We start from the raw sequence: 19,020 nt of genomic DNA, 5'->3' as shown, positions 1-19,020 counted from the left end.
ATTTCTCTAATGCATCTACCTCAGCCAAGCAGGTGTAAAAGTGCACTGCAGCCCCTTATAGCACCGATGTGTGCTCAGAAATGTGTTGGTCTCTGGTGGCAGAAGGGCCACATTCCAGCTTGAGAGAGACAGATGAACTTTTTTGAAACCAGCATGCACATACCCTAAATCTGAATCTGACCTTAAGCCAGTTTGTATTTCCAGTTATTGGAGTAATCTTAGCACAGAGTGTTTTGGTGACAGAATTTGTTTGTGGTAGTAAAATGCAAGAAGGTATTAAAATGAGTGCAGCTGATCACAACTGAACAGGCAAGATTTAAATCAGGCTGCAGTCTGTGAGAAAAATGTGGCCATTACACCATAGGTACTTCTCAGGCCCAAGGGACTGCCTTTCTAAATAGGCTGCTCATTATGGGCAGCCGTGTATCTGCATTCTGGCTTGTTCCCTGGAGTAAGGAACTGACCATGTTACTATTTGCAAACACAGGGTTCACTCGAGTGGTACTAAAAAGAGAAGAGGTGGGGCAAGTGGAGCCTTAAAAAGGAAAGAGGAGTCCGTCCAAGTCTGTGTATGAAAAGCAACTGCGTTACACAGAACAGTACCTGGAGATTGCACTCCCTGTACCCCACTGAGGGCAGCAGTGAAGTTTTCTGACATCTTTGCTTTTAAGACCCAAACAGCAGCTTTGTGCGTTGTGAGGAAGTTTGCAGTGATCCTTGTGAGCCTTGCTTTTAAGCTGTGTTAAATTTGTGGCGAGAGTGTCAGGCATTTCATACTTGGCTTCCAAAAAAGAAAAAAAAAGAAACGAGAGAGAGAGAGAGAGAGAGAGAGTACGACGTGTGTGGGGAAGAAATCTCCCAGGAATTTCTTCAAGGTTGTATTCAGACAAGCTGGAGTGACAAGAAAAGCAAGGCAAAGATAAAGCTTCGTGCTGTGATGTCTGAGTGTAAAGCAGGAGATCACAGAGACTGTTTGGGATTACCTATGTTCATCTCACCCTGGATATGACTGCAGACAAGCTAGCTCTTCTCGAGTGACAGTTTAAAAAACTCAGGACTATGTTTCTCTTCCCTGTTGCTTTCTTGCCAGTGTTTTTTACCATTGGCTTTGCTAGCCCTTCAGCTCTGCAGCACTGGAACTGTCCTAATGGATACAGATTAAGGAGTGAAAGCTCTGCCTGCGTAGGTAAGTGGTGGACCATTCACAAATTAAGGAAAAAGCATTTGTATTCATTTAACTGAGCTTTATAATTGTCATGAGTTTTCTATATAGATTGCCTATGCGTTGTAGCTGCACAACTGATACAGCAGCTTCTCACTATCTCTTCCTTCTCATAATGGATGTTTTGTCTAGTTGCTTTTTCAGAAATCGGTCCCTTGTCTGCCAGTTCAGCTATCACAAAGCAGGTTGAAAGTTTATGTGGTCAATAAGAGATCAGAACTGCTCACTGATCACAAAAATTCCTTTTTATAGCTGTAGTTTCTCTGTGTTTTTACACACCCGTGCAGATTCTTGCTTCTATATGTATATAATTTGTGCGTGTGTTTTTGTACTTTATATGCATATAGAGAGAGAAATGTAATGATTGTGCATGTGTACATGTTAATACTTAGATTATGGGCTGGATAACTGTAAAAACTGCTCTATGATAGTACTGTTATCTACAGATCTGTGTGCAAATATACAATGAATGATTCATAGGTACGTAAAAAAAGATATATTTGGAACTGCACTGCTAAAGTTTGAGGGAGATGTATTACATTAATGTTAGTATGATAACCATGAGTGATTTGGAATATGTAAAATGCAGGTTCTTACTATTCACAAATTGTAGGACAAATCACTACATAAACCTTCTCCCCCCCGCTACCTTGAAGGACTATGTTTTTTTTCTGGTAAGGAGATAAGGAAATGCCCTGGAAGCCTTGCACCCAGACCTAATACTTAGAGTTCATGCTTTGCTTTAGTTACTTGGGCTTCAGAGGCTCTGACTCAGTTCTTGACATGATTCCAGTGAGTTAATAACAGGTGCCTTCTCTGCACATCCTGCCAAGAAATACCAACTTGTAAGCAGAAAATAGAAGTACACATGTTAAATGTCCTTGTATTGAGAGAAAAGGAGCTAGGCATTTCTTATATATAAATGATAAACCTGACCAAAGGCTTGTTAGAGCACCAAACCACACCTAGGGTACCTCTACACTGATTCTTGAATTCAAGGGAGAAACACATTTCTGAAACTAACCTCCATACTTTTGCCTCTTAGCATGCTTGTGTTCACATTGTGGGACAGTCCCAGAGTGCATGGACTGGATTCCCTTTATGTCAACCTAAACCAGAAGTTGTATCTTAGGAGAACATCTATCCTCTCTGCTGTTGATGGCCATTTGGTCCACAAGACCAGACTAGACCTGGTTCTCCATAACCCTACATGGAAATATGTGCAATCTGGATGTCAGATCCCCATCAAATATTGCATCCTACAGAGCCTCTCCTATAGGTCCACATTATTTAGTAATATGAACCCAGCTTACAGGACCTAATTAGGATGTACATTAGTTATGACTTCTGCATTGTAGGGATGCCCAGTTAATACCTTGTGTATAATAGGGCAATCCTGAAATGAAGTGAATTTATGGCACTTTCCTTTGGGTCAAAATGTACTCCACATCCAAAAGGTGGCTATATATATATTTTACGCATATATATATATATATAATTTCAGGTGACCCATTTTGCACATTAATGTGCACTGTTCTTCCCTTAATGGAGACGTAATACTGTGTCTTTTCTGTTGAAAATTAGATATCCAATTGCTCTATTGGCCTTGAGGAGAGTATGGGTAAAGCAGCAAAACAGAATGGCTGCTAGTTCAGCAGACAGCGCAAGAACTGATAGAAGTAGTCTTCTGCACAAGAGCTGATCTTACTGTGAGCAATTCTGTGTAACATATAATAAACAAAAAAAAATGAGCTATGCTAAGGTATCTTTTTAATTAGAGACCACTGATTCAGATAAAATTTTGATGTGAAATATTAGACTGAAGGATGCTTTGATGGAATGGATTTCCTGTGTTCTTCCATGAACTGGATATGCAAATTCTGTTCTGACCAGAAGAGCGGATGTGTGATATCCTAGTTCATTAACTATGTGAGACAGAGGGTGCAGTGGCAGCAAATGGTAGGAAGTTGGGGGCAGACTTTGAAGGTAATAATGGGGATGCAAGTGGTGAGTGGGAGACATGACTCATGCCACTGAACTGTGAACAATGACAGAAGGCTGTGATCTGTGGCTTGGCAACCATTCTTGGTGTGCTGTAATAAATATACCAATTGTAAAATGTTCTGTATCATCTATGACTGTGGCATCATGCCAGCCATAGGGACTACGGTGAATTGAGAAGCTGTCCCTTACAAACAGCACTAACTGAAAAGTGTTTTTCCAACTTTTCTAGAATAGTTTTCCATAAAACCATTACTGATGAAGGTCTAGGCTTTGCTCTTCGTACATTGTTAAATTACTCACTTCTTAATTAGTTCCTTTTATTTCTAGGGATATTCAAAGATCAAAGGCATCTCATCCTGTTAAAGGATATTGAAATCTAACTCTAAACGTTTCACATAATTTTATACAGTTATTTTAAGAGACATTATTTGAATCCTGACTTGGTATGCCAAGAAAGGAAAGGCCTTTAAGCTGGGGGAGCATGTATCTTGGAACAGATATACAGCACAGTTTATAAGAGACAAAGTATGGGAGAACAGAGCATGAGATCAAAATAAGACTGGCCTGTTGCAAGATTATATCCATTTATAAGAAATCTGTAATGCAACTGGAAGCATTTTTTTCTATTCTTGACACTGTCATCTTGACTTAACTTATGATGATGTAAAGAGTGGGGACTCAGTTACCATTAAATAACTTACCTTCCTTAGATCCTCATGGAAACAAAACCTACTTACTCTAAAATAAAAATAGTCTTGGCAATACAATGGCTCTTTCTGCAAGGTAAAAATGTGTATATAGGGAGAGCTTTGATTTCTCATGTTGTTAACCATCTAAGCATTCATGATAGACCAGGAGATGGGTCTTATGCCTGTTGAAATCAAATGATTATCCCTTCCTGAAGTATTGATTTAACAACACTTTTTTAATAGTCCTGAGGGATATAGATACTCTCCCCACTTGAAACCAAGGAAATTTCCCACATGGTAGTGTTTATTTAAAGACAGCCATAGAGCAGCCTCTTGCATTACCAATTTTCAGAAGAACACTGATGCCTGTTCCTCTTGGGCTCTTGGGAATACTGCAAGATTGGTATGCACCTTGGTTTCAGGACTGACTTTGTCAGTTTTAAAGGAAAAGAATTATAGTTATTAAAAATAAATTTATTTTTTATAATATTGTAAAATTGTAACGTATATTAAAAAGGGAAAACACAACCCTTGTCATTAAAGTTGTACCTACCTCTAGAACCTTACTCTACTGTCTCTACTAACTTCTGGTATTAACTGATCAGCTCTTTTCACTTCTTCAGCACGCTGCACATTCCTACAGAGCTAAAGTCTGCAATTGAACGTGACGACTGCAGCTATCTAGATCAAGACTTTCAGTCAGATGCTGCTTTCTGTGTTTCAAAATTTCCTCCTTTCTTTTTTGCTGTTCACTCTTCTCCAATCATAGAATGCTGGTGACATGAAATATAAAAAGTATTCCTCTTTGTATTACATCTTTAAATTCATCTTGGCTAGCTAAATGCTGGCTTCAATTTGCTCCATGCAGCCTCACACCCTTTTAAGAATTCTTATGTTGCTTTCTGAGACGTTTGAAATGCCAAAACCTGGCAAATTAACAGACTCTGCAAATATTGCATAAGGAGCAGTAAGGACCACTGAAATGGGGAATGGTATTATCTATCCCTGTCATGACTTAACATTAGGGATAATCCTGTTGAGATCCCACTGTATCCCTATTTTTCAGAAGAGCTGAAGTAGAGGCATGTTTGTTTGCTCTTTTCAGCAGCTGTCTTCCAGATATCTCACTTCATATTACACTGCCATGTGGAGGTTGATTGAAAATACAGTTACCAAATAATAAGAGAGAATTCTTCAACATGGACAAATCATGAGAAGATTCCCTCTGAATTCTCTGGAAATTGGATACAGCTGAATATGGGCAAATACTGTCCTTACCTATAAAATCTTGGATCAGAATAAAAAGGAGGGAAATGTGTCACAAGAGATGACAAAATTGGCATTACACATGAAGTTTAATGCTGAAAAGCAGATTCCAGGACCAGTGACTGTTACTACAAGAGTCATCAATGTTTTTCTCAGTGGAGAATAACTGACATTCTGTTTTAAGCAAAAATTATGACTTTCTAGAATATCATTTGAAATTTATTTTTAAAGGGAGCTGGAAGACAGTATTTGCTGATGCATTTCAAGGAGGAGTAGATAGGTAAGAGCTTCATGAAAAGCAATCCAATAATATTATGTTGAAAATTGAACTCTGTGATCTGGGAAGTAGAGGTCTGCTGAAACTATGAAAATACCTTGGATATGATTTTGTAGTTACTAATTTATGCATGACGTTTATTTATTTTTCCATTCTTGTGGCTTAACTCTTGAGATCTGAGTCCAGAAAGGTAGGATACTAAAGATATCATAGTCCCTTACCACAATACAGGAACACTCCACAGCCTCTACCCTTTCAAAAACTGTGAGCACTTGGGTTGTACTTCCAATCTCATTTAAAAATTTGGAAGCAGAGATACTGAGCCACTTCAATCTTACTGTGACTGGTTGGTAGCTGAAGTGTCTTCTCTGGCTGTCTTCTGTTCTTTGAGTTGTATGTTTTTAACCAAATAGTTAAAAAAGATGGATTGTTTCCTTAAGTGTGAATTTCAACCTTGTTGAAAAGGTTATGATGGTGGCTAAATAAAGTGAATTGAATTCACCCCCAAAGTCCACATTAAACAAATTTTGAGTGAGTATGGCTATCTGCAAGTGTATATTTTACATCTATAGTCCGTTTGCTTGGGCCCTAATGAAAGGCGACTTCTGGCTCACTGTGGTTTCTCTGTGTCCCTGCCAGGCATACTAATGCTTCACCTTCTGCAACTAGAGCATTTCTCAGGACTCTCAACAAAGTGGCATATTTGTATGCAAAGTCATTGAGGGCTGCCAATGCGGTGATGAAATGATTCATCGTTTTTGTTGATTCTCAAGGCATTTTCAGCATAAAGAAGCCTTTGAGAACAGAGCAGAACCTCATTCGTCCTTTCAGGACTGGCTGTCAGGGCACTGCAGACAGCTTTTGTGCTCCCTAAGCCTATTTCTTTCACAGGACAAAGTTCCCACTGGGGGAAATGGTTGCCAGGAGGTGTGAAACAGCTACAGCAGGATGCTGTGCAGCTATGTGCATTGCTTTGGCACAAGGAACTCAGGTGAAGGCATGGCAGGTTTCAACTTATGGATGTTGTCGTGGTCAAGTTCTCCCAAGCATTAAGAAACATTTATTTGTTTATTTCCTGTCCCCCCCCCCCCGACTTTACAAAAAGAAGGAAGTATGTTAATGGTTAATGTATGTTAATAACAGGACCCTCTTCCACTGTTATCAGAGTAAGAGTCAAATGTTAATGATGTGTTTAATAACAGCTCAGTGTTTTTTCATTGCTTCTTCTCTAAGTCTGGAAGGTCCACTCCTTGATGCCTGGGTGTTCTGTCTCTGCATCCCTCTGCTTTCATTGGCAATTAATCTTCAGCTGGAGTGATTATTCACTTTTCAGTATGTGTGAAATTTCTTTACTGTGTGAACTTTGCTAGTGGTGAAAATGGGCACACTGATAACCCTAAAATCCTCTCAAGTACAACTACCCAGACAAGCAGCATAAATTCTTTTAGCCCGAATGATCAGTGTGATCTGATCTGTAGATTCATATTGCTTAATCATGGAGGAGACCACGCTGTAAACCACAGGCCATTTGCCAGTTACCTTAATATACAGCTCGGCATCCTGTGCTTTGTTAAAGCATGTCTCCCCATTCTGGTCTTGCCTTGAGAACATCCACTAGTGGTTTTCACAGTGTCACAGTTTTTTGTGGTAGCTTAGCAGTTCCCTTACTGAATCATATTTTCTGTTAACTGAATTGAATTTCTCTCATTTCAGTTCTCAGCCATGAACCTTTTTAATTATTTCCTGTGGGAGGTTAAAACGTCTCTGAGAAAAACTGGTACTTTTTGAAGGTATTTGTATATTGTCATCTTCTCCCAGGTTTCTTTCTGATAAGCTAAACAGACAGAGCTATCAAGTGTCTCACTGAGAAGCTGTTTTCTTACACTCAAATCATGCTTTTATCCTTATTGTGTACACTTTTTAACTTTTTGATCTTGGCTGAGGGAAAAGCTGCTCTTCAGAGCATCCTTCACTGTGCTTACCCAAGAAATACAAAAGGGTACGATGCTCAGCGACTTCAGGAAGTTGTTATCAGATGCATTTTATTTCAGTAGGAACTGAAGATTCTCTGAACTTTTAGGGACCATCATCCACAGAGCTGAATGCTGCCAAATAGGGTAATATTTTCCCCTCTTATTATTGAATGGGATCCTCAATGGTGACTGTTTTAAAAAATAAGGTCCTTAATTTTCTATATTTACTACTATTTATACTCTACCAGTTAAAAGTCAGTTTTCTAATTTGTTTGTTTGCTGCCTCGGTTTGGGCTTGCTGATCTCAGAATACACACACATGTATATGTATATGTGTATAAATATATATCTATATCTATCTATCTATCTATATAAAATATAAACGATTTTTTCAGTGCTTTGTATATGTTTTTGAAACTCAAACAAAAAGGGCTTAAACAAAAATGAGCTCACTGCCATGGCAGACTGCTGCTTTGCTGTTTTGCAAAATTTGGTGTTTTATTTTCAAAAATGTTATTGTGGATAAGGGATAATGATAGAGGGAAGCAGCTGCAGAGGGTGTTTGCATAGCAGATGATTATGTAAACATCAGATATGGAGTATGAGACAAGTCTGTTCCCTCTGTTTGAGCAATTGGAGACCATTTGTGTAGAGTGCCCAGACACTGGATAGAATGGTAATTTCCTTGGATAGTCGCTTAAAAAAATAAAAATTGCTGTGCATGTGATGGCAAGGAAAGGAAATAATCCTGAAAGCAATGCATAGTGCAATACAGTCACCCTCCTTTCCTCTCTTGATGTGATATTTTGTACCTAGCTTTCTCTCTGAAGGGTTTTCTTTCTGTTTGCCTTGTGCTGCTGTTTCTAGTTGAATTGCCCTAATCTGTTCAAACCACATTTCAGATATTGATGAATGCCTTGAAGGTGGTCTGGGAACCTGTGGCCAAACTTGTACAAATGTACCAGGGTCCTACTTCTGCTCCTGCTTGCCTGGTTACACCTTGGATATAGACAGACGGTCTTGCTATGTGAATGGTAAGTTCATTTTCTTTTTTATGTCTAAAAAAGTACTTTAGAGTTCAGTTAGCAGTCAGCATTATATTTAGAAGTGAAAGATATCTCACCGGATCCTACTCATGGTGCTGACTTAGACACTGCATAGCAGCTCTGGTTTGGTGACTGAAAAACTACCTATTCTGTGTGGTGAGGGGAAAATGAATGAAGAATGGAAAGTACTGTAGTGGGAAACAGGAAAACACACAAAAGCAAATGAAAAAAAAAACATGATTTTCTATTTAGCAAAGCTACTCTTCCTCTGTGATCAGAACTGTGATCACTCTATTACCATGTCTCTACTTTTACCAGAAGAAGACAGCAGCATGGAGATTTTGCTACCTTCACCTCTTTTAATCTGTTGGTACTGATGTCTGTCCAGCGTATTTAGGGTAGAGGCAGAGCTGTGAAATGCAGGTAGCGCTTACTTTTTGGTTTGATCCATAGGCATTTTCATAATAAACATGAATCACAGAATCGCAGAATCATAGGGGTTGGAAGGGACCTCCACAGATCATCGAGTCCATACCCCCTGCCAAAGCAGGTTCCCTACACCAGGCCACACAAGTAGGTGTCCAGGCGGGTCTTGAATATCTCCAGAGAAAGAGACTCCACAGCCTCACTGGGCAGCCCGTTCCAGTGCTCCGTCACCCTCACCGTAAAGAAGTTCTTGTGCACATTTGTGCGGAACTTCCTATGCTGCAGTTTCTGGCCGTTTCCCCTTGTCCTGTCTCCTGAGTGCTAACATGAGGTCTTTCTCTCCTGCTCTCTTGAGGGTTTCAATTGTTTTTTGATCATGTAAGAAGTACTGACATTTAAAGAGAATTTAACCCTTCTGAGAGGAAAAGATCCATCATTACACCTTCTAAATAACCTTAGTTTTGTACTCAACTGGTGCTATTCATGGGAAAAAATCTGGTTGGATTTTATTGTTTAACCTTGCATCTAGAATATGGTGTGTGAGTGCTCTAAATTTCACCTCTCACCTCTCCCTGTTGGTTTCCTGAACGTCTGGTTTTGGTTCCTGTCTGGGATATGCTACAACTCCCTCCTGGTCCAGGAGCTCAGGTTTTCTTTCTAATATTCACCTGGGACTCTCCCTAGTGTGGAGATGGGATGTGGCAGAACTGGTTTCCAAATGAAGGATTTGGAGATGTCCTTGATTCTCTCTGGATGTTGTTAATCTTCACAATAATCAATACAATACAATAATCAAAAGTATTCCATACTGCTCCCAGATTGTCATCAATGCAAAGAGCCAGGCTAGATTTCTTTCAGTACTACTTAAGAATGTCTTTATATAGATTTATTTTTTTAATTTGACTGCTTTGTAAGCCATTCACCTTTGAGCTGAAGAGACCTGAAAACAAACCTGTTAACCTGCAATATTTGTGTTCAGGTGTCTTTCAAATAACAGTCTTGCTTTATTATGTTGTATGAGGGCTTCAACTTCTTTAAAGGTTATTACTGATATTTATAGTAATTATAATGATAGTTGAGAGGTGATAAAATTTAATCCCAGATCTGACTGGCTCCTCTGTGATCAGAATCAGATTAGTTCAGTCCCAATTCCATTTATAGCCCTCATTTACAGGCTCCACCTGGGAAATTCAGAAAGTGGAAAGGACAAAAAACAAAGTGTAAAAATGTTCTTGGTCATCTAGTTAGCAGAAATGCTGGCAGTACAGCTGTCACATTCCTGAGATAAATCAACCTTGCTACACTTCACTGTTCATTTACCATTTACCTAAAGCAAGCCTCCATAGTTTAAACGCTCTCACCCGGGGCCACTTGGTGCAAATAGCAGCAGAAAAATGGAGACACTAACATCCTAGAAGAAATTTTTATAACTGGGTAATACCTTGAAAACTCCAAATATGCACCACTGTAATAGTCTTGAAATCAGAGTGTTGATCATCTTCCTTGTGAGCAGCAGTTAATTACATCGTAGTTGCTGTCAGAACTTGTTCAATGGAGAAATCAAACTTGGGGTCTTTCCTCTGCTGTGAAGGTGGTTGAATTCTTGGAAACATTAATTCAACAAGTAACTAGATAGGTTTTAAATCTGTTATTCTGTTGGATCTGTATAAGTACTTGTATCTCAAAGTCACTTGACAAGAGAATTTCTTGTATGCCATGATCTATTGTTTCAGGCAACCATTTTATAAATCCCCAGAGTAACAACCATCATGGGACTTTCTCCTTTGAATCTGCTTTAATGGTATACTAAAGATTGGTCTCTGTGTCCAAGTATATATATTCTAACTACAATTTTTCTGCAATCTCAGTTTCATTACTCAGATTTTTAACCTAATGGATTTTCAGCAGTGAATGTGAATAGACTATTATATTTATATCACATTGGTCATTGATTCTCTGTGATGTACCTAGAAAGTTACAATTAAAAATGAGTGAGAAGGTTAAATCTCCTACTCTGTCTAGGATAATACTGATGAGAATTTAGAATCATAGAATCATTAAGGCTGGAAAAGATGTCTAAGATCATCTTGTCCAACTGTTTACCTACCCACAAATATTAACCACTAACCCATGCCCCTCATTACTGCATCTATGCTGTTCTTGAACATCTCCACGGATGATGGCTCCACCATCTCCCCAAGCTGTCTGTTCAGTGCCCATCCACTATTTTGGAGAAGAAATTTTTCCTAATATTCAACTAGAAACTTAATGCAATGCAGCAAAAAATTCAATGCTTATCTATTAATTGGTGTCCCCCCACCCCTCCTTTTTTTTTTTTTTTTCTACATCAGACCCTGCACCATTCCTACTTTTTCACCATGGAAGTGCCATCTACAGAATTGACACTGAAGGGACCAATCATGAAAGATTGGTGGATGATGCTGGTCCATCAGGACTTATAGATTTTCATTATACAGAAGAGAAAGTGTACTGGGTAGATTCAGAAAAGCGACTTCTGCAAAGAATTCACCTGAATGGTACAAAAAGAGAGGTAAAGTCATCATTTCTCTCAAATTGTTTATTTGGCATTAAACTCTATGCAGAAACACCTAATCTGAGGTGCAGTTCTGCAGTTCCTGTTTATTTATTGGCATTTCAGGCTTATTAAACAGTTTTTGCTGCCATAATGATTCTGGTTCTGAGCCTAGGCTTTTTTACCGACATTCACAGTACATGTAGTATTTTCTACAGATCAACTAAAAGGGAAGAAATGTAGACAAGCCAAATCTTTGAGGACAATAATGTCTCTATCAATTTTAAGTTAATCTTTGGCATTATGAAAATTTGTCTTTCAGATTATCATAACTCAAACCACCACAAATGGTATGAGAAGAATGTGCTTGAATTCCTGCTCTTTTTTTTTTTCCCCTCAATCTTTTTATTGGTTTCTATGGTTGCATAAAAGCTTCTTTTAGAACTGCATCCTTTGTTCAGAAAAAACTGTGCAGTTCATTGCCTCTGGCTCATTAAAGGGAAGACAGGCTGGTATGGCTGCACTTCAGTGCTGTGAGAACCTTCTTTTGTTGGAGAGAGATTACTGGTTTTGCTGTACCCATGTGGAATCTTAACTTATGTATTTTAAGCTGTTTTTTAAGGATCAAACTCTAGCAACAGTGTGTTATGTTGTCTTTCATCTGAGTGCTTCATAATGTTTGAAATGCAGGCAGAAATTGTAGCTCGAAGATCAGTTCAGTGTATCGCTTACAAATAATTTCTATTTTACCTGTGGTTCACTCATTCAGAAGGAGTGTAAGAGCCAAGGGAAAATGAAAACAATTAAAAAATAAGAAAGACCAATAATACAGGTCTGAGAGAAAATAAAGCAGGCCAGTGGAATGAGATGGAAAACTCAGTCTGGCACAATAGTCAATGTACTGAAAGTCAAGCTTATGGCAACTATGATGCTTCTTGTTAACAATTTTTTGTTGTTTACAGAGATTATGTTATATAGACAAAGGCATTTCAGGATTTGCTATTGACTGGATAAATCAGGACATTCTCTGGGCCAATAGACAGAAAGCAACCATAGAAGCAACAGACATGAATGGAAAGAAACGCCGAGTTCTTCTAAGACATATTGGTCGTCCCACAAAGATTGCAATTGATGCTGAGCAAAGGTAATTTTAACTAGGTTAGTAATTTCATTAAAATGAACTCTAATATACTGAATATTGTGATTGTGGTTTACCAGTTGTGGAAATGCTGTGTGCATGGTGTTTTGTCTTTAGTACAATACCTACTTGAATGTTGATAAAATCATAGAATTATAGAACCATAGAATTACTTCGGTTGGAAGGGACCTTGAAGCTTATCCAGTTCTGACCCCCTGCTATGGGCTGGTTGCCCCCCACCAGGTCTAGCTGCTCAGGGCCCCATCCAGCCTGGTCCTGACCACCTTCAGGGATGGGGCATTCACATCTTCTCTGGGCAGCTGGTGCTGGTGCCTCAAAGTGAAAAATTTCTGCCAAAAGTCTAATCTACATCTCCTTTTTTGGGGGATAATAGAATAAGAGATTAATAAATATATAAGAGAGAACCAGAGAAGTGTGTGAGAAAGGCCTACTAAGGTCTAATGCAGAATCTGTACCTATTGGTCATCAGAGAAAATTTCATTAGTTAGGAGATATGAGGATCTGCTGGTCCTTTCTCAAAGAGAGCATAGTTTCAAGGCAGCAGGAAGAAATGGAGCAACAAAGGCTACAATGTCTGCAAATCATAGAATCAAAAGTTGGAAAGGACCTACAAGATCATCTAGTCCAACCATCCAAATGTTGCTCACAAATGTTCATTCCAAATGTTGGGAGTCCCTTTTACTCCCAACCTGGCACACTTAGACTATAAATAAGTGTATTTTCATTTAAAATATTTTCTTCTGATTTACTTAAATATAGTGTTTATCAGTTTTGGAAATATTCACAGGTCCTTAAATCCATGGTCAAATGCCATAGATGGATATGTTACAAAATGACATTATAGAAATATATTTCCAGAACTCAATCAAACATATGTGGAGATTCAAGTTTGTATATTCATCTAGGTGTGATTCACCATGCATTGAAACTGTACATACATGCTCACAGAAAACCAGTAATAAACTGTAAAGAAAATAGACTTCAAGAAGTCTGTTGTTACAATTCTGTCCTGGTGTGTTTTGCCTGTATGGAAATCCTAAAGGCTCTATTTTTAATGTGAATTTTTAAAAAAAAAAAAAAAAAAAAAAAGGAAAAAAAAATACCCAACAATATGTTTATGCCCACAGATATACACATTCTCTAAGTCTGGTGTTAATGTTGTCTTTCCTAAAATCTATGCAACTCTTAAGAAATGAAAGTCAGTGTGATGCCCTAGTAATAGAGTTTTTCTCAATGAATGTGCCTAGATATTAATGGTGATAAGATTATTTTACTGCTAATGATGTAACCCTAGCTGTAAGATTGATTTTTTTAAAATGGTATTTAGAAATGCTGAAAAATCAGGATTAAAAATAAAAGAAGGAGATGACAAATAAAGTAAATGCTGGCAATTACTCAAGCTGGCTTGTAAACTTTGTTCTTCACTTTTCCTGTTTGTTAAGATCATAAACAGATTTGCAAAATGCCTGTACAGAAACGATAATTACTTCTGTTTCTTAGTTTCCTAATCGACAAAAAGTGAATGCTAGCATTTATTCGAACTTCCAGAGCATTGAAGTTTCTTAAATAGCAAAAGGTGGCACAGAAATGTAAGCAGGTATTAATGAAGTGTTTAAAAATGACAGTAGAAAGCTGGACTGTCCTTCTGGAAACATGTTTTTGCATCTACTTTAATAATCTATGATGACTGGAGACCATGTAACAGGGAGAAAAAGCGATGAGGCAAGGGTTGTTTCTTCCTGCTTGTTTAGTACAATCTCTTGCCAGTGAGATCTAATCCTTTTCAGGGTCTTTAACAGTAGGTTAATGCAGTAAAGCTGGCTTTATGCTGTTTCATACTATAAATCTTGAAGTTTTGTGAGATAAGGCAAAATTATAAAGTGTCTTGGATTTTTTTTGTGCTTAAGTGTAAAAATCTAAAGCAAAGAATCTAAACCCAAGCTTTAAGGAATAAAATAGGCAAGTGAGTGTTAACTTGCCCTGTTAGAGCTGTTGCTAACCTTAGTCACATCACTAAATCTGAGTTCTGATCCATTAATAACCTCAGATGTATGTAAGTTCAGTGCCTAACTGATTTGGGTATTGGAACTTTATTTTGATTGGGCCTTAATTTAATTACATCATAGGCTGTCTGCTGTAACCAGGAGGAAGATGGTAGAAGGAAATGATTTGGTATTTTTAAGTAAAGTACTACTGTGTGCAGTTTCGGTCTGAAGTTTTTGGAGATGACTTCCTCCACAGAGGCAGAGGGCCAAACATCTGTCTCAAAAATACTTTTTTTCCTAAGTTTGCAGCAGTCCCCTGTAGATTTCAGAGATTGTTCTAGTTTCCCTCTCACTGCATGAAAAGCAGGGCGAGAGACAACTGTGCCTCGTGGTTAAGCTGGGCTGATTCCTGCTTGACCTACATGAGATTTCTAGTATATCATTACTTCCTGAACAGTCATAAGGTTGCTGGTAGAAATATATTTATTAAAACAGGAAAACAACAGAAACAAAAAATTAGTGGTAATACTGATTCCATTAAACAGAGAAACACACTACTGGCGAAAATTATTTCCATTCTAAGTAGAGCTATGTTTTGAAGGACGTAAATGTTTTTTTCCTGGAAAAGGTCAATGCATATTGAGGAATCCCCTTGCTTTATTATTAGGTTTGGTTCTGAATGCACTTTGGTAAGATTGATGTAACCTTGTAAGCATATATATACTTCATTTTTTTTTCCAAAACATGCCTCTTTCCTGCAGGATACTGTTTTGGTCATCAGATGGTACAGTTTCAAGCATATACCGTGTGTTCCTCAACGGAAGTGATGTGAGAAATATTTTAAGAACCACAGAAAAAATAAAGGCCATCTCACTAGATTTTGTTGATGTAAGGCTCTACTGGATCCAGCATGACCATGGGAATGAGATTTCCCATATTGGATCATGTGACTATGAAGGGGGTGCTGTTCATTTGCTCCGAAGTTCTGGTCGGTGAGTTTTTCTGGGTTGTCAGAAATAAAACTCTCATTTCCTGGGCATACAATTAAAGAAAGCATAGAAGACTTTTATTTTGTTGCTTCACAACACTGTAATGGATGCATATAAATGTTTTGTAACTGTAGTTCTACAAAGATGAAAACAGAAAAAACTAACTGTTGAATTCACTGCAGATAATACTGCCACTTAGTACTCTTCATCTTCTAAGCTTTTAGCAAATGATAACCACTTAATCCTCAGAAATCCTCTCGGAGTGTTTATTAGTGGCCTTTTTCTGCAGATAGAGAAGCCGAAAGCAGAGAGCTTAAATGATTTGTCCAAGGTCACCGTAGGTTAGCTCAGGTGTCTGAGCTATGCTCAAGAGCCTGAGCTCTATCAGGTCTTCCCTGTCCTCCTCTAAGCCTGTTGTCCTCTTCAGCTGCTGCTCAGGGAGGCATAGATGGTGCCCTGTGCTCAGACTCTTCAGAGAAAGTCAGCAGATTTTCAGTTACCCTCGTCTCCCCAGTGCCTGACTGAGTGACAGATTTAAGGAAAACCCTATTCCTGTCCCTCCATCTCCACCCTAACTTCCTGAGACAGTCAAAAGGTTCAGAGAAGGCACTTTCCAGTGCCACACTGGGAAATGGGGGGAATTTTCTGGCCTAAATAAAGAAAGTGCCCATTTTAATTGCTGGTTCAATAGAATCTGTCTCTGTCAGTTGAGTCAGTCTTAAACAGCATCTCATATACTCTGTGAGAAATGATCACAATTTTTGTAGCTGTTTCTTGTAAATCTGAAGGATTCTGAGTGCTGGGAGTGTCTCTGGTATCTCATCTGATTCTCACATACACCCTAAAAGAAAACAAATTCTATTTACAGTGAACTTGATTGAACTCAATGCTCAGAAAATGTGTGAGTCAGTATATACAGGAATTGGGTGATGTGCCATTTCATACTAATTTTTTGATGTTGTAGATATCAGTTGCTTGGTATGTCTCTCTTTGCTGACCACCTGTACTATTCGGAGCTGATGTCTGGTACAGTACGGACAGCCAACAAGTATACTGGAAAGGTTGTAGTCACTATTAGCCTGAAACCATCACTTTTTCCACCCGTGGAGATAAAAGTAGTGCATCCATTTAAACAGCCTGGTGCAAGAACAGATCTTCAAGAGTTTGGTAAGTAAAATGTAAAGTATTTGTGAAAATAATAATGATGTACATACTGACCTTTCACAGTAATAATTTTCTTCTGCAAAATTCCAGGCCTCAGTAAATCAATGACCAAGTTTTCTTCAACTTCAGCAACCCATATGTCTGCTAGCGTATCAGACAGGAAGCTGCTGAGCATTAACTGCTCTTTTCATTAATCTAAATGCATATAGAGATAATTGATGATCTTCAGAGGTCTCACTCCAGCCCCTGTGATTCTAAATGTGATTTTCTCTGTGTCATCACTTTTCCCCACCTCTCCAGTTTTCTTTCCTTCCACTTTCCTTTTCCTTCCTTTTCTTTGTTTCACAAATTTATTTTTATACTTTATTTCTAAATGTAAAGAGCATACAGCCTTTTGTGTGTGTGTGTGTGTTGATTGTATTCATCAAATGCCAGTTCTCTGCTGGAAGTTTTAATGTAATGCACATCTAAATATCTCTGATAAATTATTATGGCACTGAAGGATTTTAAGAAGAATATAGTATGGCCTACAAGTGATAGCGTGGATGTCTCAGCTTTATTGGATTAAGAGTCATGTTTAAGACAGGTTTATAGTAACTATTAAATGAGAGCCCTAGGTCTTTAATTGGTATCAGTTGCAGCCTGCAGTATGAAGTAGCCATGCCACTGCATTTTGCTGTGGGATCAGAAGATGAAAGTTGACTGCGGATAGCCTTCCTTGATGATTCCTGCTGAGGCAGTAGGAAGTGCAGGGTGCCCAAGAGGTATAGGTGGTATAAAAACATTAGGAGAAAGTGGTGTGTGCTTTTATGAGCAAAATTGAAACTGTGTCCATCTCTTTAGAGCCAGTTTGAAATATCTACTATATAATAGGCTTTGTCTTTCTTCATGCCAGCCAACAGCTTTATGTGGTATAATGCTGTATCTCTTTCCTGAACTCTGATCTGAATGGGAAAATAAAAATCTTCAAGGGAACTTCCCTCACAAATGCTTTGTTTGCAGTGCAAGGATCTGTTGAGGTGAAGAATAGAAAGTAATCTTGGAAATCAAACTTATGCTTGTAATCACAGGGAGCCTTCATTCAGAGACAATATTGGTTCTGTCCTTCCTTTGAGAAAAACAGTTGTCTCGTCAAATTAAAGCACTTTCTTCAACTCATACATTTGGTGCTCACACACAGAGTAACTATGAAAGGGTGCATTTGTGGGGTAGATAGTGTAGTGACAAGCCCACGCATGTCTTAGTGTTGTTGCAAAGATTCCAAAATTTGGAATGCCCCATGTAGTGTCTCATGAAGCTTCTTTGGTACTGCCTGTTGCCATATCTGCATTTTCAAGAAGATAGAGAGGGGGATATAGTAGCTGAGGAAGGTAGCTCATGACAGTGTTCTTCTGAACCTCAGGGGCTATTAGTTGTTACATATGTTCTTTCCACAAAAGGATGTAGCATAATGCTCATTGACTATGGTCATTCAGTTCTTCCCTCTAGAACACGTTATTTTCTTAAGTTTCTCTTTCCACTGGAATAAGGTTGTCCCCACCTCTCTTTAATAAATCACATACTAGTGCTATTAAATGCCTTGCATCATTTACTGCTATACTTCCAACATGTCTTATGAAACTATGACAGTGTTTTCAGTAGTAGTTCTATTTTATTCTAAATATCTTGCAAAAATGTCTGGGAAGTGATGGAGTAGAAAGAAGCTTAAAGGGTTGAATCCAGACGAACTTTTTGGACTTTGTGTGTACATTGCTTGGCTTATCCACTGTGAGAACTGAGATGAAAGAAGGGCTAATGAGTCTGGAGTACAAATGAGATTTATAGCTGATCTTACAGCAGAGAAACCTGGAGATGAAAGCATACCTAGATTAATTGGATGCTCTGTACAAGCTAAGAAAGTGTGTGTTACACTGTAGTGTCAGCTGTGAATTATCAGGCCTTATTTAAAACAGATAGCAAATAAGTCCTTCAGATGAAAAGGAAACTGACAAGAAGTGCTCAACTGATATGATCAGATTTTTGACAGGAATTTGGATTATTTATTTTACATTTCTCATGTCCTCTTTCCTTCTTCTCTTTCAAAAGGCTTTCCTGAACTGATCAGGGCCAATAAGTAGGGAGAGTGGCATTAATTCAGCTGTGGGATTTGCTATAACCCCACACAACAGCTTTGGCATGGTAGTACCTGGAAGATGGTCTTTAATTTAACTGAAGTCTCTTTGATAACTAACCCTAGATTTGATATCAGTATGTGCATTCACAAATGCCAGTTGGAGTGCTCTTTCCA

The 19,020-nt window shown here is 38.4% G+C and overlaps 1 protein-coding gene across 2 annotated transcripts in view; it reads left to right on the top strand.

Moving 5' to 3' along the window:
- The first annotated feature begins 534 nt into the window (after window positions 1-534).
- EGF (epidermal growth factor) overlaps window positions 535-19,020 on the top strand; it is a 56,337-nt gene continuing 37,851 nt past the window's right edge. Inside the window, exons 1-6 of one of the 2 annotated variants that reach the window (XM_085222902.1) lie at window positions 535-1,186; window positions 8,334-8,465; window positions 11,255-11,454; window positions 12,399-12,580; window positions 15,342-15,572; window positions 16,534-16,736. In XM_085222902.1, the coding sequence (XP_085079028.1) occupies window positions 1,060-1,186; window positions 8,334-8,465; window positions 11,255-11,454; window positions 12,399-12,580; window positions 15,342-15,572; window positions 16,534-16,736 (1,075 nt within the window). In that variant the 5' untranslated portion in view covers window positions 535-1,059. The remainder of the gene's footprint in view (window positions 1,187-8,333; window positions 8,466-11,254; window positions 11,455-12,398; window positions 12,581-15,341; window positions 15,573-16,533; window positions 16,737-19,020) is intronic. The other variant, XM_003205738.5, reaches the window with a different exon arrangement.

This window comes from Meleagris gallopavo, chromosome 4 (assembly GCF_905368555.1).
Source record: "Meleagris gallopavo chromosome 4, MGAL_WU_HG_1.1, whole genome shotgun sequence".
NCBI lineage: Eukaryota > Metazoa > Chordata > Aves > Galliformes > Phasianidae > Meleagris > Meleagris gallopavo.
Note: the sequence above shows the minus strand (reverse complement) of the source record. Positions and strands in the feature narration are given on the sequence as shown.